Below are 19,362 nucleotides of genomic sequence, written 5' to 3'. Positions count from 1 at the left end.
GAAAAGAAAATCTATGTGGTTTGGTCACTTTGAATTTCTGTAGTGTGGATTCTTCTCCTTTGGAGCAAATCAAGTCAAGTCATGTTTATTTGTGACGCCCTTAATCACAATGAGTCTCAAATGGCTGCACAGATCACAGAATATCGCAAACTACAGACTGTTATTACACCATCCCCTGATCTAAAACCTACATGATGGCAAGAAAAACTCAAGAACCTCAACATGAGGTAAACGAAGAAATTAGCAATTGTTATTTTCTTTAACACACTCCTGAGTTCTCAAACCTTGTGTTGGCATTCTCACTTTTAGTAGCACCGTGCATGCTCTTATGCTTAAAAGGCAATGACTTAACGGGTCTGTAGCACTCGTTTTTGTTTGCACTACTTGATAAAGCGACATCTAGTAGTCAAAAAATACAGACTTTCCCTTTAAGCATGCATTTAGAAATATTGTCAACAGTCAATTGCACGAATTAGGATGGGTTTTTTTTTTTATCTTTAATTTTTCAGGTAGTTTCTGGTGTGATCAAAGAATATACAAATAATCCTCAATACAGTTTAAAATTAGCATTTTTAAGAATGGTTTGTAGTTCTCATTTGTCAGTTTGTAAGTGCTGTAGCTACATGCTGAAAAGGGGTAAGAATCCCTGATCTACCTTTCCTTCTACAACACACTTAAATGGCAACACTTTCAAGTTGACATTCTTCTTAACGAAATTCCGCAAAAATATTTGTCTGTCACTAAAATGCCTTTTCGGAATTTAAACTACTTTATTTATTCCGAGCAATGCTTTCTATTGTGCATGTTTTCTGCAATCTGTTCATGAAAAATGTGAACGGTGAAACTAAAAAACGCTCATGTTTGGTAACAGCAAAAACTGTAAGAATTCAGAGTTCCATCAGAGGCATCCACTTTCACACTTTCAGTGCAAGGAGTAATGGGAATTGTGTGGCAGGCTGCATTCAAGGCGAGCCACCCGGGCGCGGAACATCTATCATTAAAACAAAGTGCGAAGCTAAATCTCACACGCATCGACGCGGCATTCATCACGGCCAAGCCCAGAGGTTACACTGCGTCGGGGTCTGTGCTTTTTCGTGCTAGCACGGCTCGAAAAAGCTTTGTGTGACTTTGGGGTTAAGATAACCTGCGATGAATGGGATTCCTTCTTCCATAGTTGCAACGGTCGTAACAAAGTTGGCAATGTTTAGTTGGAAAGTTACATTGTTGATGTGCACTGACTATTTTTGACCAGGAAATACATCGCAACAGATTTAAATAAGTTTGCATGATCATCTTTACGCCATTGGATAGTTTAGATAACTTGCAAACACATTTAAATATTGTTAATAATTTCTGTGACTTAAATTCAGGGAAGACAGGTGAGACTTTATACAAGCCAATAATAGTCTGCATTTTATGATCATAGTATATGAGTTAAAAAACAATATCCATTTGTTTTTATCCATCTGTGTGGCTGCCATTTTAAGACATTCAACATTCAAGTGAAGATTTAGTTGGGGGCACTGCGATTGGTTCTGGAGTCATCTTCACTGGACACATACAGTACTTTAAAAATGGCCACTACAGATATACACAAAAAGCAGATTAGTTTTGCTTCTTAACTCATATTCTACCAATGATGTGCAGTCAATGGAGGCAGTTGAGGTTGTTCCTCACATGTCATCATGGAAATATAAAATAAAAAAATTGTCAAATGGTTATATTCATTCTGTGTTGAGTTGTTTCTCATGAAACTTCACCACTTTTAGATTTTCTATTTAAAACTTGCTGAATTTTCACATTAACCTAAGAATATACATAATATAATAATCTCATCTCATCTCATCAGCCGTACCGCTTATCCTCATTAGGGTCGCGGGGGGGGCTGGAGCCCATCCCAGCCATCTCCGGGCAGTGGGCAGGGGACACCCTGAACTGGTTGCCAGCCAATCGCAGGGCACACAGGGACAGACAACTCATTCGCTCATTCACACCTAGGGACAATTTGGACCGGCCAATTCACCTGAAATGCATGTTTTTGGAACGTGGGAGGAAACCGGAGTGCCCGGAGGAAACCCACGCTAGCACGGGGAGAACATACAAACTCCGCACAGGAAGTCTGGAGCTGGATTTGAACCCACGACAGGTTTCCATGACATGAACTGTGCCGCACAAGCGCTAACCACTGCGCCGCCGTGCTGCCTAATATAATAATATATAATATAATATAATTACTCTGCTGAACGACTGCAGATGCAGAGTGAGGCACGCAATTCTCTTGCCTTATGGCAGAGGGCGATAGTGAGACTAACAATTCTGATTTGTCGCAAATCTCAATCACAAACAATATAATTTGTGATAATATTATCAAGCTAACACAAGTCAAGCCATCCTTGCATGGCCTTTTTTTCATAACGTCGGATTAGCTTTCTTTTTAGGCTTTAATTCAAAATGACCAGTATGTTATTGTGAGGCACACAATTCTCTTGCCTCAGGGCAGAGGGTGATAGTGAGATCAAGGATTCAGATTTGGCGCACACCTCAACCCCAAACAATAGAATTAGGGCTAGTACTGACAAGCTAACAACAAGTCATTATTCTTCTCGTAGCATGGACTTTTTTCAAAACAAAGGGAATCATATCATTTGATGTTTTGGTACAAAGGGAGCATTGCATAGACTTTATTTAGACATTTAGGGAAGACAATTTAAAAATATAGATATATATATGCAACAATTCATATATTGCTTTCTTGATGATTATGTTTCATATATTTGTAAATCTGACTGTGCCTCACCAAACATGAACCTTCCCACACGTCAATGGTTCCATCAATGTCTAAATTAATTTAACTTACTTTTTAGATTGTTGGAATGCATGTGTGAACATATTCTAACTTTGTATTTGAGAGTACGTTTGATCGTCCTTTAACATTCAAGAATCTTAAATAGTCTGAGCCATCTGTCAAATAGTATTAGTTCTTTAAGTTAAACATGTCAGTAAGACTACAAACCAAAGCAAAAAATATTTATAATATTAACTTAACTTACCAATTGCAAACAAAACCTGAACACACATTTTCCACAACCGAGATAAAGAGCTAAATAAAAGCTTTTCATGTTTTCGTTCATCAACACGGCAAGTATCGTAATAAAGTCAATCTGAGGAGTTTACTGTTTGAGTCTTCAAGCTTTGCTTGACAAACTTTCGCTTGCATCGTATCTCAAGCACATGTTGGGTATGAAGTCTGTATATGGCTTTTTATCAGAAAGTTCCTCTCACCTGACAGGAAGTTGGGACCTGTTTTTCACTGTTGAACTGACCCCTGCAGGTCCGGATGAAAGTGTTGTTGACGATTTTCCTCGTTCAGTTAGTTTACGTGACAATTACAAAACTTTTACGGAAAATATATTTGTATTACGCCAGAATATGACTCTTGTGATATTGAAAATCACCATGGTTGCCGTTCTCAATATTAACTGACATCTTGTGGTTAATTTAGAAATGAAAAAATTGAAAAATCAGTGGATTCATATAGTACCCTGAACTTCAGCCAATCTTAATTTAAAAATTAGGTTGTGATTGATTTAAAGACACTCCTTTAACAGGATATTCTGTTATTAGAGGAAGCAGGTATAGTTTTTTGTGGCTGATGTCTGTTTTGATGAGTATTGGTTCCAAAGAAGGACATCTGACATCTTCTTGTGCATGCATTCTGATGTTAAAACAGCATAATATTATGATGAAAAGCAATGTTTATTTTGCCATAGGAAGCCATATCTGTCAGTCTTTAGCTCCAGTTGTTTATAGCTGGTGTTGGATGGGTTACTCAACAACAGTTTTTTGTTACAGTTACATTTTATTTAATTTTAAAAGTAATTCAAGTTACTCCCAAAATTGCTGGCACCAAAAAGTAGTGCATTACTCTGAAAGTAACTATCTAGAATATATGAGGTAGGGAGGATATCTACATAAGAACAAATTCAGTGTTGTCTTAGTCTGTGCTTGAGACTACCTTGCCATAACTGTATTTAGTTGTATATGAGGGTAAATATAAACACACTCAGCATCTAGATGATGTTGCTGGCAGATCAAGCGTTGAATGTGACGTGAGTGACCCAGTAGTAATCAAAAACCAAAATACACTTAAATTCTTGATTTGCATGAACTAGGAAGGTTAAATAATGCTGTAAAAGACTATGTAGTAACGACAGCAAAGTTTCAATACTTATTACAGAGGAAAATACAGTTCTCCCTTGAAAATCCACTATGTAGCATTGCATTTTCATAAAAGCCCCCAAGGGTGAAACTTACCTCAAGATGGCGTCCTTACCGACTGAGAGCATAGACTGTTACAAAATAACATAGATCTAAAATTAAAAACACGGAACACAGAATTTCAGTTGAATGAATTGTCTTTTTTGTCATTATACAAAAGTACGACGGTATTGGAGGGATTCTCCTTTCAATGTATAAAAGAAATGTAGAGAGCAGCTAGCTTGCTGCATGCTAGCATCGGCCAAGTCACCGTGATGATTAAAATATAATAATATAATTAAAATATACCGAATGTAGTGGTTTCCCATGAGCAGGCAGGATACAAAAAAATGTATTTGTATTTTCTTACAGTTACAGAAAAAACACATTGAAATTTAAGGTATATTTTGTAAAAATAAGGATTACTTTGCAGGATTAAAATTTTCTTTAAAAGAGTTTTTATCTTGTACACTTCAGAGGACAATATTAAAGTGCGTTAGCTTTAACTCTTTTCATTCTTTTCCTCATCTGCATTACCTTTGTCTATATTGACCATGACCGCGGCCCCATTCATTTCACACATACTCAGCGTTGCGCTCACTCCTAGGACCGCCCCCACCACCGCATCTGCCCAAGGTGCCCGACTACAAAACATGACTATATAAACCAAAACTTCACAAAACTCTCAGAAAAATGCCATGTAGGCAAAGTGCAAGTAACAAGACAACATCAACAAATAAGTATGAACAAATGGTATAATTCGTAATGTAATGATGATGCATTTTAATGCCTAGAAGTATGTGCCCTCTTTCACAGCATCCTTTCAAGCATCTATTCATTCACTTCATGCGCTCATTCTCATGTGTCCAACATTAACGTATATATATAATGAAACCATAATTGAGTTGTCTCTGACTGGAGAGACAAAGACGGATGACCAGAGGTTCGAGAGTTTGTTGAAAACTTAGAAAAAGAACACAAAGTGTGTTTAAAACAATATTGAATTCTTAATGTGCTCTGTGAACAAAAACAAAGCATATCTTATCTGCCATGTGTAAGACAAAGGTGTTTTTCAATGTTCCGTTCTTTAGTTATCTTAAACATCAATTTGTAATTTTAATTATACTTAGTTTATATTGTCTCTTATTAGAATATTTGGTAATTCAGTAATCCAAAAGCAATTGAGAGTAACCGAGTTACATTACTGCAATATTATGGTATTTGGATTACATTACTAATTACATTTTTAAAGAAAACCTTCCCCGCCCTGGCCAGAAGATGTAGTTCCAGGTCATCCGTTTCATAGGTAATTGATCTGGCCTTGGTGGGATACAAGCTTGGCAGAGATGGCTTTAAAGAGTTTTCAACCTACCCGTAGCAGAAGGCCAAATCTGCAGCCTCGCTATTGCCTGTTGCCTCTCCCGAGCGCCGCCGCAGTCACTTCCCAAACCTGAAAACAATCCACAAAGCACCGGCTGGTGTTCTTTGTGATCTTCTGACTTCTCTCAGAATCCGATTTAATTTATGAAATTATTTTCTATGTAACGAGCTGCTCAAGCTACTAGTTGTTGACGCGCTTTGCAGTTTGTTTTGGGTGGCGGACACATTGACCTGTGCGACCGCCCGGCTATTCCACCGACAATATACACCAGCCTATAACAGTCATGCACACGCAAAGCCCTCCCTAACTTTCTCCCGTGATTACAATATATCTGTGCTGTCCATCAGAACACAATGCACAATACGTTAATATCAAAGACAAAAAATTAAATACAATTTATTTCAGGATCCGCAAAGCAGTGAACCGGCGATAACCGAAGCGCAAAGTAGCAAGGGGTCCCTGTATTTTATCAACAACACTTTCGTGTACTCGTTACTGCGACGTGTTCATTAGTCCCAACACTTTGTGTAGCTTACTATCGCAAGGGGTCGTTAACGTTTTTTATTGCAAATGTTTTCATTCACATAACAGCAGTCGCAAGTTTCCATACCAAAACACTCAAGTTAATTAAAAGCATTGAAGCGCACATACCCTTTCAATTATTTCATTCGGAAGTGACGCTCAAACGGAATCTGTGCCAGCAGGAGCGCGAAACCACGGCCGTAAACGATCATCTGAGCTTTACGGTGTCATTTAACACCGAATCAACTTGAGAATGCGCCATGCCGCCACATCAATTGCAGCCCAGAAAAACAAACACTAGCAAGAGTGGGTCAAGACGAACCTGCGGGCACCACATCCGAGGTTTGTCAGGGGGGAGGTGGAGGGAGGGGGTTGGGGGTTTTCAATGCACAGCAGCCTATTTAGATGCAGATGTGAGAGTTTCTATATGGAGACAGCAGTCCTGGTCCCGTCATAGCGCATAGGCATGCAGAGAATAGCAAGAAGCTGCGGCGCCGTGGCCGACATTGACGTTACCTCTGTGATCATTCAAGCTAAATGAGCTAAATGAATTGCCAATTTGAAAGGCCTCAGCCACAGCACGTCACGTGATTGGGGGGCACGAACCTGCCGGGGTTGTGGTTGTCGACCCCCATCTCTCTCTCTATCTCTGTACCTCTCTCGATTGTTCTCGGGATTATTCTAACCTCTCTCTCTCTTCCTTTCTGTCCTTCTCTGTTTCTTTCTTCCCTTGTCTTCTTTTTCGGTATCTCTCTATTAATCTCTCTATATATATCTTTCTATCTATCTATGTATCTATTGATCTATCGATCTATCGATCTTTGTCTTCTATTTCACTCTGTAGTTCACTCTCTCTTTTTTCTTTCTCTTTCCCTCTCTCGTTCTCTCTTCTCTCTCTTTCTCTTTCCCTCTCTGTCTTACTACCTCTATTTCTGTATCTCTCTTTTTTCCTCTTTCTTTCTTCATCTTTCTGTCTCACTCTCTGGCTAACTCTCTCTCTTCCACTCTCGCTGTCTTGATCACTTTTTATCGGTCTTGATTTCTCACCTGTTCTCTACCTTTGTCTCTCTCTTCTTTCTTTCTGTACCTTCTCTATCTCTCTCTTTCTTGTCCCCACTCTTCTTTGCTACCTCTCTCTTTTTCTCTTTTGATACTTTTCTCTCTATATATTTCTCTCTCTGTGTCTTATTTATTTCTTCTGTACATCTTCCTTTCTTTCTTTATCGCTCCCTTTCTCTCTGCATATCCCTCTCTAATATAATCTTCATTGCTTACCCTCTATTACTTCCTCTCTCTATCTCTCCTTCTCTACATCTCTGTCTCCCTCTCTTGTGCCCCCTATTTGCCTCTTTTGTGCCCCTTTTTCCCCTCTCTGCACCCAACCCCCTCCCCCCAGTCTCTATCTCTCTTCTCCCTGCATTCCTTCTGCATCTCTTCACTGGAAGCCGGCTCTCACAAATCTACCCAGAAATTCAATAAAGCTATTACATGGGCATTGATCTTTTTTGCAGCCAAACATTTGCATGAGAAAACAAAAGAAGGGATTGAACTGTTCCCTTTTTGTAGAGCCAATAGACGTCCAGGTCTAGATTTATAGAGTTTGACAGCACTTTAACACTTTAACTCACCTCTGAATGTGTCCAATCAATGCCAGCCGTCCCGTGTTCACTTATCTGATGTCATTGTAAATCGCTCAGGAGGAGCCTACGATTTGCGGGGCAAAAGATGCTTGGAGGACGAGACTCCGGCTAGAAATATTTGACGCATGCTGCAACGTTAATGAAGGAACAGAAGAGATGATTTGACTTTTAGACTGTAATGTGGCGTTAAATGAGCAGCGGGTGCACGCTTGGCAAGGCAACGGGGAAACATTACATCTCCTTCCTTTATTTGCATTGTTAGGCAAGCATTTAATGACATCGCAGCCTGGTTTGATTGGTTTTCATTGAAGAATAAAATTTGGATTCAACCTTGATTCCGAGGTCTTATTGTTCATTAATGCTTTTTTGTCTTTCCGTACTTGTTTAAGACACACCACAGGAAGTCGGTCCTCAATTGAACCAGGCGGTAATGGATCCATGAACTGTAAACTGTGATGTGTTATTGGGAATAGTTTACTAAATTAGGGGCAAAAAACTGCCACACTTGCTCGTTTTAAGTATAATTTTCTTTAATCTCTCCACTACCGAAGCGGAGAAAATAAAGCAATATCCTTGAATCGACAAAATTATACACCAAGAAGAAAGGTAAATTGAAATTATAAAAATACGGAAAATACGTCAATAAGGACAGAGTTTATTATTGTGTTAAATCAGTGGTCTCCAACGTGCTGCCTGCGGACACCAGGGTGCCCCTAAGGACAGCTGAGATGCTTGCAAACTTGTTCTAAAATAGCTTATTAGTGCTGGGTCATGCTGATTTTCCGGTAAACTGATTTCTTCAGTTATTGACTGAGTCTATTCAATACCAATAATTTACCTGTTAATAACATAATAAGAACATAATTATAACTTGATAAGTTGTTATTTAAGATGCTGTGGAATACTTTGCCCTCTGAGATTCAAACTGCAACCTCAGTGGAACTGTTTAAATATAGACTTAGAACACACTTATATCCTATAACTTATGAATGATCCATGTTTCATGTGCACCGTGTATGTGTATTGCAACATCCATTGAAGCCTGGTCAGCCTGGAAGGGGGATTACCTCATGTGCAGTCCTTTCTAAACGTTTTTTTTTTTCATTTTCCTTATACTGAGGTTTTTTTTCCCTTTCTTCCATGTAGGTTTTAGATCAGGGAATGGTGTAATAATAGTCTGTAGTTTGTGAATTGGACTTCTTGTGATTGAGAGCTATACAAATAAACATGACTTGACTTGATTAGAAATGCTTATCAAACCGGGTGCCCTTTACGCTAATTCTGAACAAAAAGTAGTTCTTAGCTTAAAAAAAGTTGGAGACAACTGTATAAGATCACACTTTCGTAAAACAATTATTTTTCTTGCATTACAAATAATAATAATAATAATAATAATAGCAATAATAATAATAATAAGATTCATTACATACCAAATTTTATATTTGGTCTAAGATAAAAATCCCAAGATAATCTTCCCTACCAGATCTTTTTTTCTAACTTCAAAGATTATTATACAAGGAAAATACTTTAAACCCATTTTTTAAATTGTATTTTTTATATTATGTTTGTCTTGTTTTTTTTTCCCCCCGATACCTAAGGAATGGAGATGTTACACTTTCAGTTGAAATCATTAAATCATGACATAAGTCTAAAACAATGCATCTTTTATTCCAGTGCTATATTGCTATTTATCTTCTTACTCCATAAATCATTTTTGGGGGGCATGACTTATTCTATTGATTGACTTTTAATTGGGGAATACAAAACCGGATACAGTAAAACACAGATTAATTACATTTGGTTAAAATTTGGAATTAAAATTATATCAACTTCAGATTCAAGTATAGTACATTTCTAACAGGATTCATAATAACATGACTCTTTAAATGGCTTTGGAATAATCAATAACATAGAATTTAGACTGTTGTGGTTGCACTTATAACAAAATGCAAATTTGGTTAGAAAAGCGGGACTGACGGTTCGCCAAGCAGTGCCCAGACATATTTGATGAGAAAATCAGGAGAAAGTTTATTTTTGCAATCCCTCAAAACATTTTAAGGTATCATTCAACTCTACCAATCTCTTGAAGGCCCCAAAGTATCTACAGCCAAAAGGAAGTAATTCTCCTTTTATGCAATTGTGTTTCTACCAGTGCACTCATGGCATTGTCTCCCTCCACCCCCCCAGTGAAACGCCATGCCCGGAGACACCAAAATAGCATTTCTTCCTTTTCCCTGAACAGCTTTCTCCTTGCATATGTAAGGAGTAAGCAGTCATCATGAAGCTGCGGGAATAATAGGATAGTGATTGCGTATAATCTCGGGAAAAAAATAGCTTCTTGTGCTGTCAGGTTGGGCTTGGAAGATTTTGTGGCTAGTCCCCACTCAGCCCTCAAAACACCTTGACAGCTGGAATATCATGGAAAATAGTGGGCCAGATAAAAACAAAACAAACTGCACGTTGAGAAAATACAAAAGAGACTGCGGAACGGGGACAGAAAACAACGTCAGGTTTCAGAAAAAAACCACGGAGAAACCGAAAGGTGGCAGATATCTGCAGTACCCCACTTGCGGAGCTTAAGGAGCTTAGCCCCCCTCCCTGCACATCACACAAGAGTACTTAAGTAGAGGCAACGAAATCCGCTGTGGCAGGGCTGCAAGGCAAGCGAAAGGAAAGCGAAATAGAGATGTTGTGGGAAGAGCCTGCAGGATATGTGTTTTTATTCCAATTTTAGGTTTTTATTTTTCCTAAAAGAAGGAAGAAAATTGTTTTCAACTGATGTTCATGAGGAAGGTAGAATTTTGCCAATTTTTTTAGAGCTTAAAAACAATCAGTGTTAAATAAGTCACACACCCTGGAAACAATTGGGGCAAAAAAAAAACTCAATTTGTGTCAGTATCAGACCAATCTACTTTCTGGGTTAATTCAGCCCAAATTGTTGGGTTGTTTCACTCAGAAATTTCCAAAATTGTGCAGGGACAATATTATCCCGCCCTAGAAAATAAATTGTGTAAGTTCAAAATATTTAATTTACCAACAACTAGTCATTAACATTAGTCACAAATTTTAATCTCAAACATTTTTCTTTAAAATAAGCCGTCAGTGTGTAAAATGTTTCATGTATCAAAAGTGTCACTAGTATCATGATTGGGATCAATACTGGCGAGTGGTGACTACTCAAGAGTCTAGAACTCTTACTGATGTCAAAACTTTTGTCAAAATTTCCTAATTTGCAAGAATAATCTGATGTTGTTAATGGTAATATGCAGGTAACATCTGATTTATGACCTACAGTATAAGACTAACGTCCACCCAATAATGAGCACGTTCCAGTATATCTTTATTGTTGTTTCCAGTGGATGCTCATTTTTCTAGCAGATACTCATCTCTTTAATTCAATAGCTGGGCCTACAGCACGTAGCAGCCCAGCAACACATATGGGAATTTTGAAAGTCAGCCGTCACAGAAACATACCACTACACTCAGTAACTAGATAGCAGACAGCGAGATTGTAATGAATTCATGACAGGTCAGTTGGAACCAATCCTGGTCATAAGTCAGATGATACCTGTTCAACAGGGAAAATAAATATTTAGTAAACCCCTAATTGTGCAAATGCTCCAACTTAAAACTATTGGAGAGGCCTGTAATTGTCAACATGGGTAAACATCAACCATGAGAGACAGAATGTGGACAAAAAATGCAAATGATGAAATGAAATGATCTGCATTTATATAGCGCTTTTCAAGTCAATGACTTCCCAAAGCGCTTTACAATGTGCTCCACATTTCCCAATACGGCCTTGTATTGCAGCCATGTAAGACGCTAACCTGCTTATTGTGGGTATTAGGAGTTCAGTGTCTTACCCAAGGACACTTCGACATGTAACACGGACAAGCCGGGATTCGAAATGGGATCCCTTGATCCCAAGACGAGCGCTCTACCTCCTGAGCTACTGCCGCCCCTGATGGTGGAAAATAAGTATTTTGTCAATACTAAAAGTTCATCTCAATACTTTGTTAAGTACCCTTTGTTGGCAAAAATAAAAGCCAAACGTTTTCTGTAACTCTTCAAAAAGCTTTTCACACACTGTTGCTGGCATTTCGGCCCATTTCGCCCTGCAGATCTCCTCTTAAGAGTGATGTTTTGGGGCTTTAGTGGGCAAAACGGACTTTCAACTCCCTCCACAGATTTTTTGGGCGGTTGAGATCTGGAGACTGGCTTGGACACTCCAGGACCTTGAAATGCTTCAAGCCACTCCTTTGTTGCCCTGGCTGTTTGTTTGTGATTATTGTCATCCTGAAAGACCCAGCCACTTATCATCTTCAATGCCCTTGTTGATGAAAGGAGATTTTAATTTAAAATTTCTCGATCACAGGCCCCATTTATTCTTTCCTTTATGCAAATCAGTTGTCCTGCTCCCTTTGCAGTAGAATAGCCCCAAAGTATGATGTCTCCACCCCCGTGCTTCACAGTGGGTATGATGTTCAATATTCTTTCACCTTCAAACATGAGAACCTGTGTTTTGACCACAAAGCTCGATTTTTGTTTTATCTGACCATTACACATTGTCTCAGTCCTCTTCTAGATCATCAAAAAAGCTCTAGCGAACTGCAGACAGGCCTGGCTTCAGTAGGGAACACGTCTGGCAGTACAGGATTTGAGTCGTGTTACTGATAGTAGCCTTTAAAACTTTGGTCCCAGCGCTCTGTAAGTCATTCACTCAGGTACCCTGTGTGGTTCTGGTATTTTTGCTTCCCGTCCTTGTTATCATTTTGATGCCAGGGGGTGAGGGCTAGGCTCTTTGATACCAAAACCCTTTGGGGCAGATCTGCTTTTTGTAACCTAGGAGATTCAATAAAAAGAAAAGCCTCGAAAGGACATTTAGAACAGGTTGGATTCTTTTAGCTTGAGGGTTTTTGTGGAACAGTCCTCACCTGTTCTCCTTGCAAGTTCAAAATCTGTTGATGTCTTTTTTCCTTATTATGAGTCTCTACTAAACTCTAAACTGATTAAATAAATTTCTGCTAATAGGGTAATAAGGTATATTTAATAACTTCTTTTTTATGTATCTGTTAAACTGCACTGAAAAAAAAATCTCATCGGATAAATATAAGATCGTACGCACTGTTTTGCTGATTTTCAGTATTATTATTTTTTCATTAGAATTGAATTATTCCACTAGCAGATACATGAAAGTAAAAATAAGTGGCCCACAAAAAAAAAAAATATGTTAAAATAAATAAATAAATAAAATCACCATTTCACCAAAAGCTGGCAGTAGCCCTTTGGCCACCTTGTCCTTGGCATTATGTGAAAATTTCAGCCCACCTAATTTCTGACATGGTGACTGTAAATACAAAAAACGGAAGTTGACTGTGAATGCCGCCGCCTCCAGGACAATTGGAAATTAGAGTATTTTTATAGTAATATCCGAAACAACTGCGACTGCTCAATTTGCCAAGAGACTTTGGCTGTTTTCAACAAATATAATATCAAGACAAAACATGATAAAACAAAAAGCTAACTGGAAACGAACGCTGTGAAGCAACTGGAAGCTGTTTTAACGGTACAGCAGCGCTTTTTTATGAGATCCTTCGAGTGAAATGAAAATGCTAAAAAGGCGAGCTATGAGGTCGTGCCACTGGTCACTAAGCACTACAAACTTTTCACGTAGGGTCAATTTATTAGAGTCTGTTCAAAGAATGCCAGGCTGAATAGTCGTCCTTCACACATTTTCGGCTTACCAAATCTGGTCCGCTTTCTGAAAAGCTTGGACACCCCTCATTTAACTTTAAATAAAACAAACATATGAAACTCTTGCCAGGGATTTCATTTTTTAACATTTTCAGAAACTGGTGTGCTTTGAGTTTTTTTTAGTGATAAAAAGTGTGCCTCGGCTCAAAAAAGGTTGAGAAACACTACGGTAAATGCTTCTGTGAATTGCATCCTCCAAAAATAGTCTTTTTGAAACTGATGTCTTAGTTTGACTTTGAACTTCGATTTGTGTCCAGGAAGCGTAAGCCGAGCGGGGCCGGTCCCTGCCTTCCTCAGGAGCCCGGCCGTCCTCCCACCGTCCCCCCTTGACATGAAACCCTTCCTCCAATTCCCGCTGGAGTCGCCCCACCCTGCAACTCTGGGTCTCTTCCCCAACTTTAATACGGTAAGTGTTCTAAATGAAAATCAGACGAGTGACTTCTTGGGTTGGATCTTTCGATCTAGCAAGCCAAGCGGATTTACTTTTTTTTTTTTTAAATGCATTGTTGGGCGTTTGACTGAAAAACAGCAATTACTTACAGTTACTAGTTACTCATTTAAAATGTAACTCAGATAACACCCAGATTACTAGCACCAAAAAGTAGCCCGTTACTCCGAAACTAAGTATCTAGTTTATAAATTACAGTATATACTGGTATAGAAGCCAATAGCAACATGATAAAAGAAACAGAACATATTGTGTACACTATTCCGTGGAAGAAGTGAACCCTTCATATTTATTGGCTTGTGCAATCCTGAGAGTGTGGTGAGTTGGTTCAGGTGTAAAACTGCATTCACTCAACTGTTAAATAAACCAGTGAACACATTCAATGTCAAACATTAAAACCTTTTTCCCCGTTGTTTGTGAAAAAATGTGTTCCATTTAGAAAAGATCCCTTGTCATCCATGATTATGATTTGAAGGATAAGCTTCTAATGTAGGTTGAATGATAAAGCATGATGCTGAAAACATAGCTCAAAATGTTTAGTTGATATTCTTACTGACCCGGAAATCGGAATCCGGTCCTCGAGCCCAACTGAGTTTAACATCCCTGCGCTAAATAATACACAGTGTTCCTTTAAAAGCACATCTTGAACTAACAGGAATAAAATGGGGGTATAATGAGTAAACTTTCTTGTCCCAGTCCAAAGTCTCACTGCAGGATTTTGACTTTCGTGGATTGGATCTTTCCAACCAGCAACACAAGAGGATTTACATTTTCTTTTACAGGGTGACAGCAATTTACCCTTTCATTAAAAGGGGATAAGGCCATGGTGTCTGTCCTAGCACTAAAATGACTCCCAGCTAATCAATAGTATAAGAGGCCCGGGCCGAGTTCTCCGCAGTCAGCATTTCCTGTTTCTCATTTCCAGATTGAGTTTCATGTGAAGGTCACCGTGGACATGCAAGCGCACACACATCATCTCCGTCATCTGCATGCGCCCGGACAAAAGGACCTTTGTGTGACTTTATTATTCATCCTGCGCTAGTGAGGGCATGCAGTGTGACCGCTAGTGTCAGAAGACTTTCATAAGTACGGAATAACAATATGATATATGGAGTTTGTTGATATTTTAGAAAATATAGGATGATACCTCTACATACGAGCCTAATTCGTTCCAGGATTGTGCTCGTATCTTCAATAGCTCTTGAAACGAGCGCATTTTCCTCATATTAACTTATTGAAAACTATTTAATCAGTTCCCGGCTTCCAAAAGCATCCATAGCTACAAAACACACATTCATGATCACTATCGTAGCACTATTGTTTTTAGTAAATTACTCAAAATTCTTAAAATGAGCAAAAATATCTACCATACAGATCATTTTAGAATGTTTTTGTCCTCTTCTTCCCAAAAAGCAAGTTGAAAGAAATTACTTTTGAAGAAAAATAGAAATATAGTTAAATGGGCATATTTATTCACATTTATTTAAATAATATTTGTCTTACTATTTGTCTCACACTTAAAAAAAATTCAAAAAAATAAATAGTTGAAAAAAAATAGCTTTTTACTTCAGTATACTGACTTTTTGTTTTAGTTCTGATTGCTTTAAGAATTATCTTTGGAAAATAAAAGAGAAATAAACCTAAATTTCAGTTAAAGTACAGTAAACTATTAAGCTTGTTTTAAGTATTTTCTATCTTATTCCACTAATTACTTTATTATTTTAGTGAATTATCCCCCCCCAAAAAATTGCAAAAATATCTGTCATAATAGATCATTTTAGTATTTTTACTGCGCTTTTGTGAGAAAAAAAAACATTAAAAAGTTAAAGTTAAACAAACGATATATTTTTGGTATTTGTATTATTACCTTTTGATGAGAAGAGCAAGTTAAAATGATTTAAACTTAAAAGAAAAAAAAACTCGAAAACCTCAACATGAGGAAAATGAAGAAGCCTTGAGAAGGGACCGCACAAGAGGTCAAATGAACATAAGAAATACAGAACAAAATATTTTGCAGTGCAAACACTAATCTTAAAGCCCTGGTATCTTTTTCTCATGTTAAATTTGCATTTGCTTCAGCTATTGTATTCATTGGGTTTATTTAGCCTACACATTGTTTTCCGTTCTGTGACTGAGAATGAACTGAAATATGAATAATTTTCAACGGAATATGTAAAATGGACCAGAGTTTCCTTGAATTTGCTCATTTGTTCAAATAAATGTGTTGATTCACTCTCCTGCAGAAATACAAAAGGAGAATGACAAAAAAAGGGAAAAAAGCCCAAAATAAACTTAAAACTTAAAAAGACCAGCATTGAATTCCAACAGAATTTGTTTTTTTCATACCAGTCCTTTTTTCTTGGGTGTCTACAGCTGTGGAACATAAACAGTCTTTCATTTCGTGCGTCCGGATTTGAGGGAGCAGATGATAGCCTTAGTAAAACCACAAAGCACTTTTAGCGGTTTTCTAAGGGCGAAACCCTAACTAGCTGTATATTTTTGTACAACCAACAACTCACATCTCAAAAAGTGGTGATCTCCTACACTTATAATCTTGACTGATTTTTGTTACCGGTCTTATTTTCATTTTTATTTTTAATTTAGTGAAATTGGTTTATTAAAACCACATATTCAACACTACGAAAAATCAAAAATAAGAAAAAAAATACTTTATGTATGCACAACATACAGCACAGATGAAATTACTTTCTCTTCACCGCATGCAAACATGCAATAAATAAGGCACGATACAAATATCAAATATCAGAACGGTCAATAAAAGACAAAAAGATGGTTATAAGAATATAAAAATATACAAGGTTTCAAATAAAAATTATGCAAAGTATAGCCAGAATCTAAATAGAGCAGTTATGCATTGGCTTGGCAGAAGGGTGGTAAGGGTTGGGACAGGTAGAGAGTTCAGAGTCCTGACAGCTCGAAGGAAGAAGCTGTCCTTGAGCCTGCTGGTTCTGACTCTGAAACTCTGCTTTCTTTTCCCTGACCACAGCAGGTTGAAGAGGCTGTGAGATGGTATCAGGGAGATAATTTGTCTTATTTTCTATCTTATTGTTTTAGGAAAGAAGAAATAGGAAAGAAAAATAATGCTTAAAAGGATTTTCACTTAGGGAGACATTTTTATTTTTTATTTTAAATTGACTCTCAGGTTACCATGTACTGTATGTTTTATGTTTTTACTCCAGGTGTGACTTATAGTATCTGTGTTTTTTTCCTTTTTAATTATGCATTTTTTTGACTGGTGCGACTTATACTCCGGAGTGACTTACAGCCTTTTACCCTTCAGTCTGCAGAATTCCTCCTGTAAGTTCCCCCAAAACATATGTCTTTTTTGGGTTGTGCGGAGTCTGTTATTAGTCCCCGCAAGTTACAATGTGAATGAAAAAAAGTGTACCGCACCCAAAAAGTGAGGCCCCAAAAACAACAGATCCTGAGAAAGAGCCGATCCCACCAAAGACCCATCCCTATTCACCTCTTCCCCATTAATATTGCTTCTTTTAGCAACTTCTCGTCAGGTCACCTGTTATGGAGGAAGGATACTGCAATATGTAGAAATAAATGTATTGATAAATTGATACCTGCAAATTTATGCTATATAATTTACTCTACCAATAAATAAATCAAATAAGACCTAAAACTCAATCAGTCAATCGAAATGTGTTTGTATAGCACTTTTCAAGGATTTGCAACTCTAGGTGCTGTAGAAATTCAATTAAGAGTAAGTAAATAAAACCCATTCCTTTTTTCCCACCCCACAACTTTAATACGGCAAATGTCTTTATGTAATCCAATCAAATCCAATAAATGACATTAAAGAAATGTATTCATTTATTCATGCATTTTGTCATTCATTTTGTCATTTATCTATTTCAGTATTTATTTTGTCATGTATTTATTTCAGTATTTATTCTGTCATGTATTTTGTCATGTATTTTGTTACAACAAAATATCATAAACAGGTGTGAGGGTCAAACTAGCTGAGCTTTTCACTTATTGTTTTTTCAGTGATGAGAATTGCAGTTGATCAGTGCACTCGTCAAAACAATACACAACGAAATACATGACAAAATAAACAACAAAACACATGATGAAACGCATGAAAAACACACAACAAAACCTACACTAAAATACACTAAAAGATACACGACAAAATACATGAGCAAACAAAACAACAAAATAAAGGACAGAATACACGAAAAAATACACGTTACGATACACGACAAAAAACATGACAAAATACATGACCGAAAAAATACTGGACAAAATAAATAACAAAATACATAAATACAAGACAACACACGTGACCATCCACACGACCATATACATCATATAATACACAAATATACTCACGACAAAAAGCAGGCCCAAATACAAAACACATGACAAAATAAATAACAAAATACATGATAAAATACCTGCGATTGGCTGGCAACCAGTTCAGGGTTTCCCCTGCCCACTGCCCGATGATTGCTAGGATGGGCCCCAGCACCCCCGCAACCCTACTGAGGATAAGCGGTGCAGCTAATGAGATAAGAGATGAGATGATAAAATACATGACGAAATACACGACAAAATACATCTCAAAATAGACAAAAAAATGCATTAAAAGATACACGACAAAGTACATGATCAATTACATGAAAAATTAAACAACACACGACAAATAACAAAATACTTAAGAAAAAAGACATGACAAAATATATAAGAAAAAATACTAGACAAGTTAAATAACAAAATACACAACAAAATAAGTGACAAAATACACAAAACAAACGACCATATACATGACAAAATAAATGACAAAATACAGGGCAAAATGCACGGCAAGATACATAACAAACTAATTGAGAAAATACAAAACAAATACATGACAGTTAAATGACATTAAACAAGACAAAATGCATGGCAAAATGCAAGACAAAATACATTAGAAAATACGAGACAAAATATATAACAAAAAATACGAAAAAATAAATGACAAAATACGCATCAAAATACACTACAAAACACGTCAAAATGCAAGACAAAATACAAAACACAATACACAACCACATACTTGGCAAACTGAATACCAATATGCAAGATAAAATACACGACAAAATACATGCCAAAATACACAAAACATATGAAAAAATAAATAACAAAATATACAACAAAATACAAGATCACATACATGACAAACTAAATACCAAAATGAAAGACAAAATACGCAACCAAATACATGAAAAATACACTAAATATATGACAAACTAAATGACAAAATTCAAGACAAAATACATGACAAAATACATGACAAAATACATGACAAAATACATGAAAAAATACACAAAATATCTAAAAAA

At 37.2% G+C, this 19,362-nt stretch overlaps 1 protein-coding gene across 2 annotated transcripts in view; it reads left to right on the top strand.

The window, feature by feature from the left end:
* The window catches only part of LOC148364365 (zinc finger protein 385A-like), a 67,781-nt gene that overhangs the window by 14,832 nt on the left and 33,587 nt on the right, over window positions 1-19,362 (top strand). For both annotated transcript variants that reach the window (XM_088338434.1, XM_088338433.1), the window contains exon 2: window positions 13,815-13,963. In XM_088338434.1, the coding sequence (XP_088194560.1) occupies window positions 13,815-13,963 (149 nt within the window). The remainder of the gene's footprint in view (window positions 1-13,814; window positions 13,964-19,362) is intronic.

This window comes from Urocampus carinirostris, chromosome 6, assembly GCF_059441175.1.
Source record: "Urocampus carinirostris isolate Australia breed hairy pipefish chromosome 6, RoL_Ucar_1.0, whole genome shotgun sequence".
NCBI classification, from domain to species: Eukaryota; Metazoa; Chordata; class Actinopteri; order Syngnathiformes; family Syngnathidae; genus Urocampus; species Urocampus carinirostris.
Note: the sequence above shows the minus strand (reverse complement) of the source record. Positions and strands in the feature narration are given on the sequence as shown.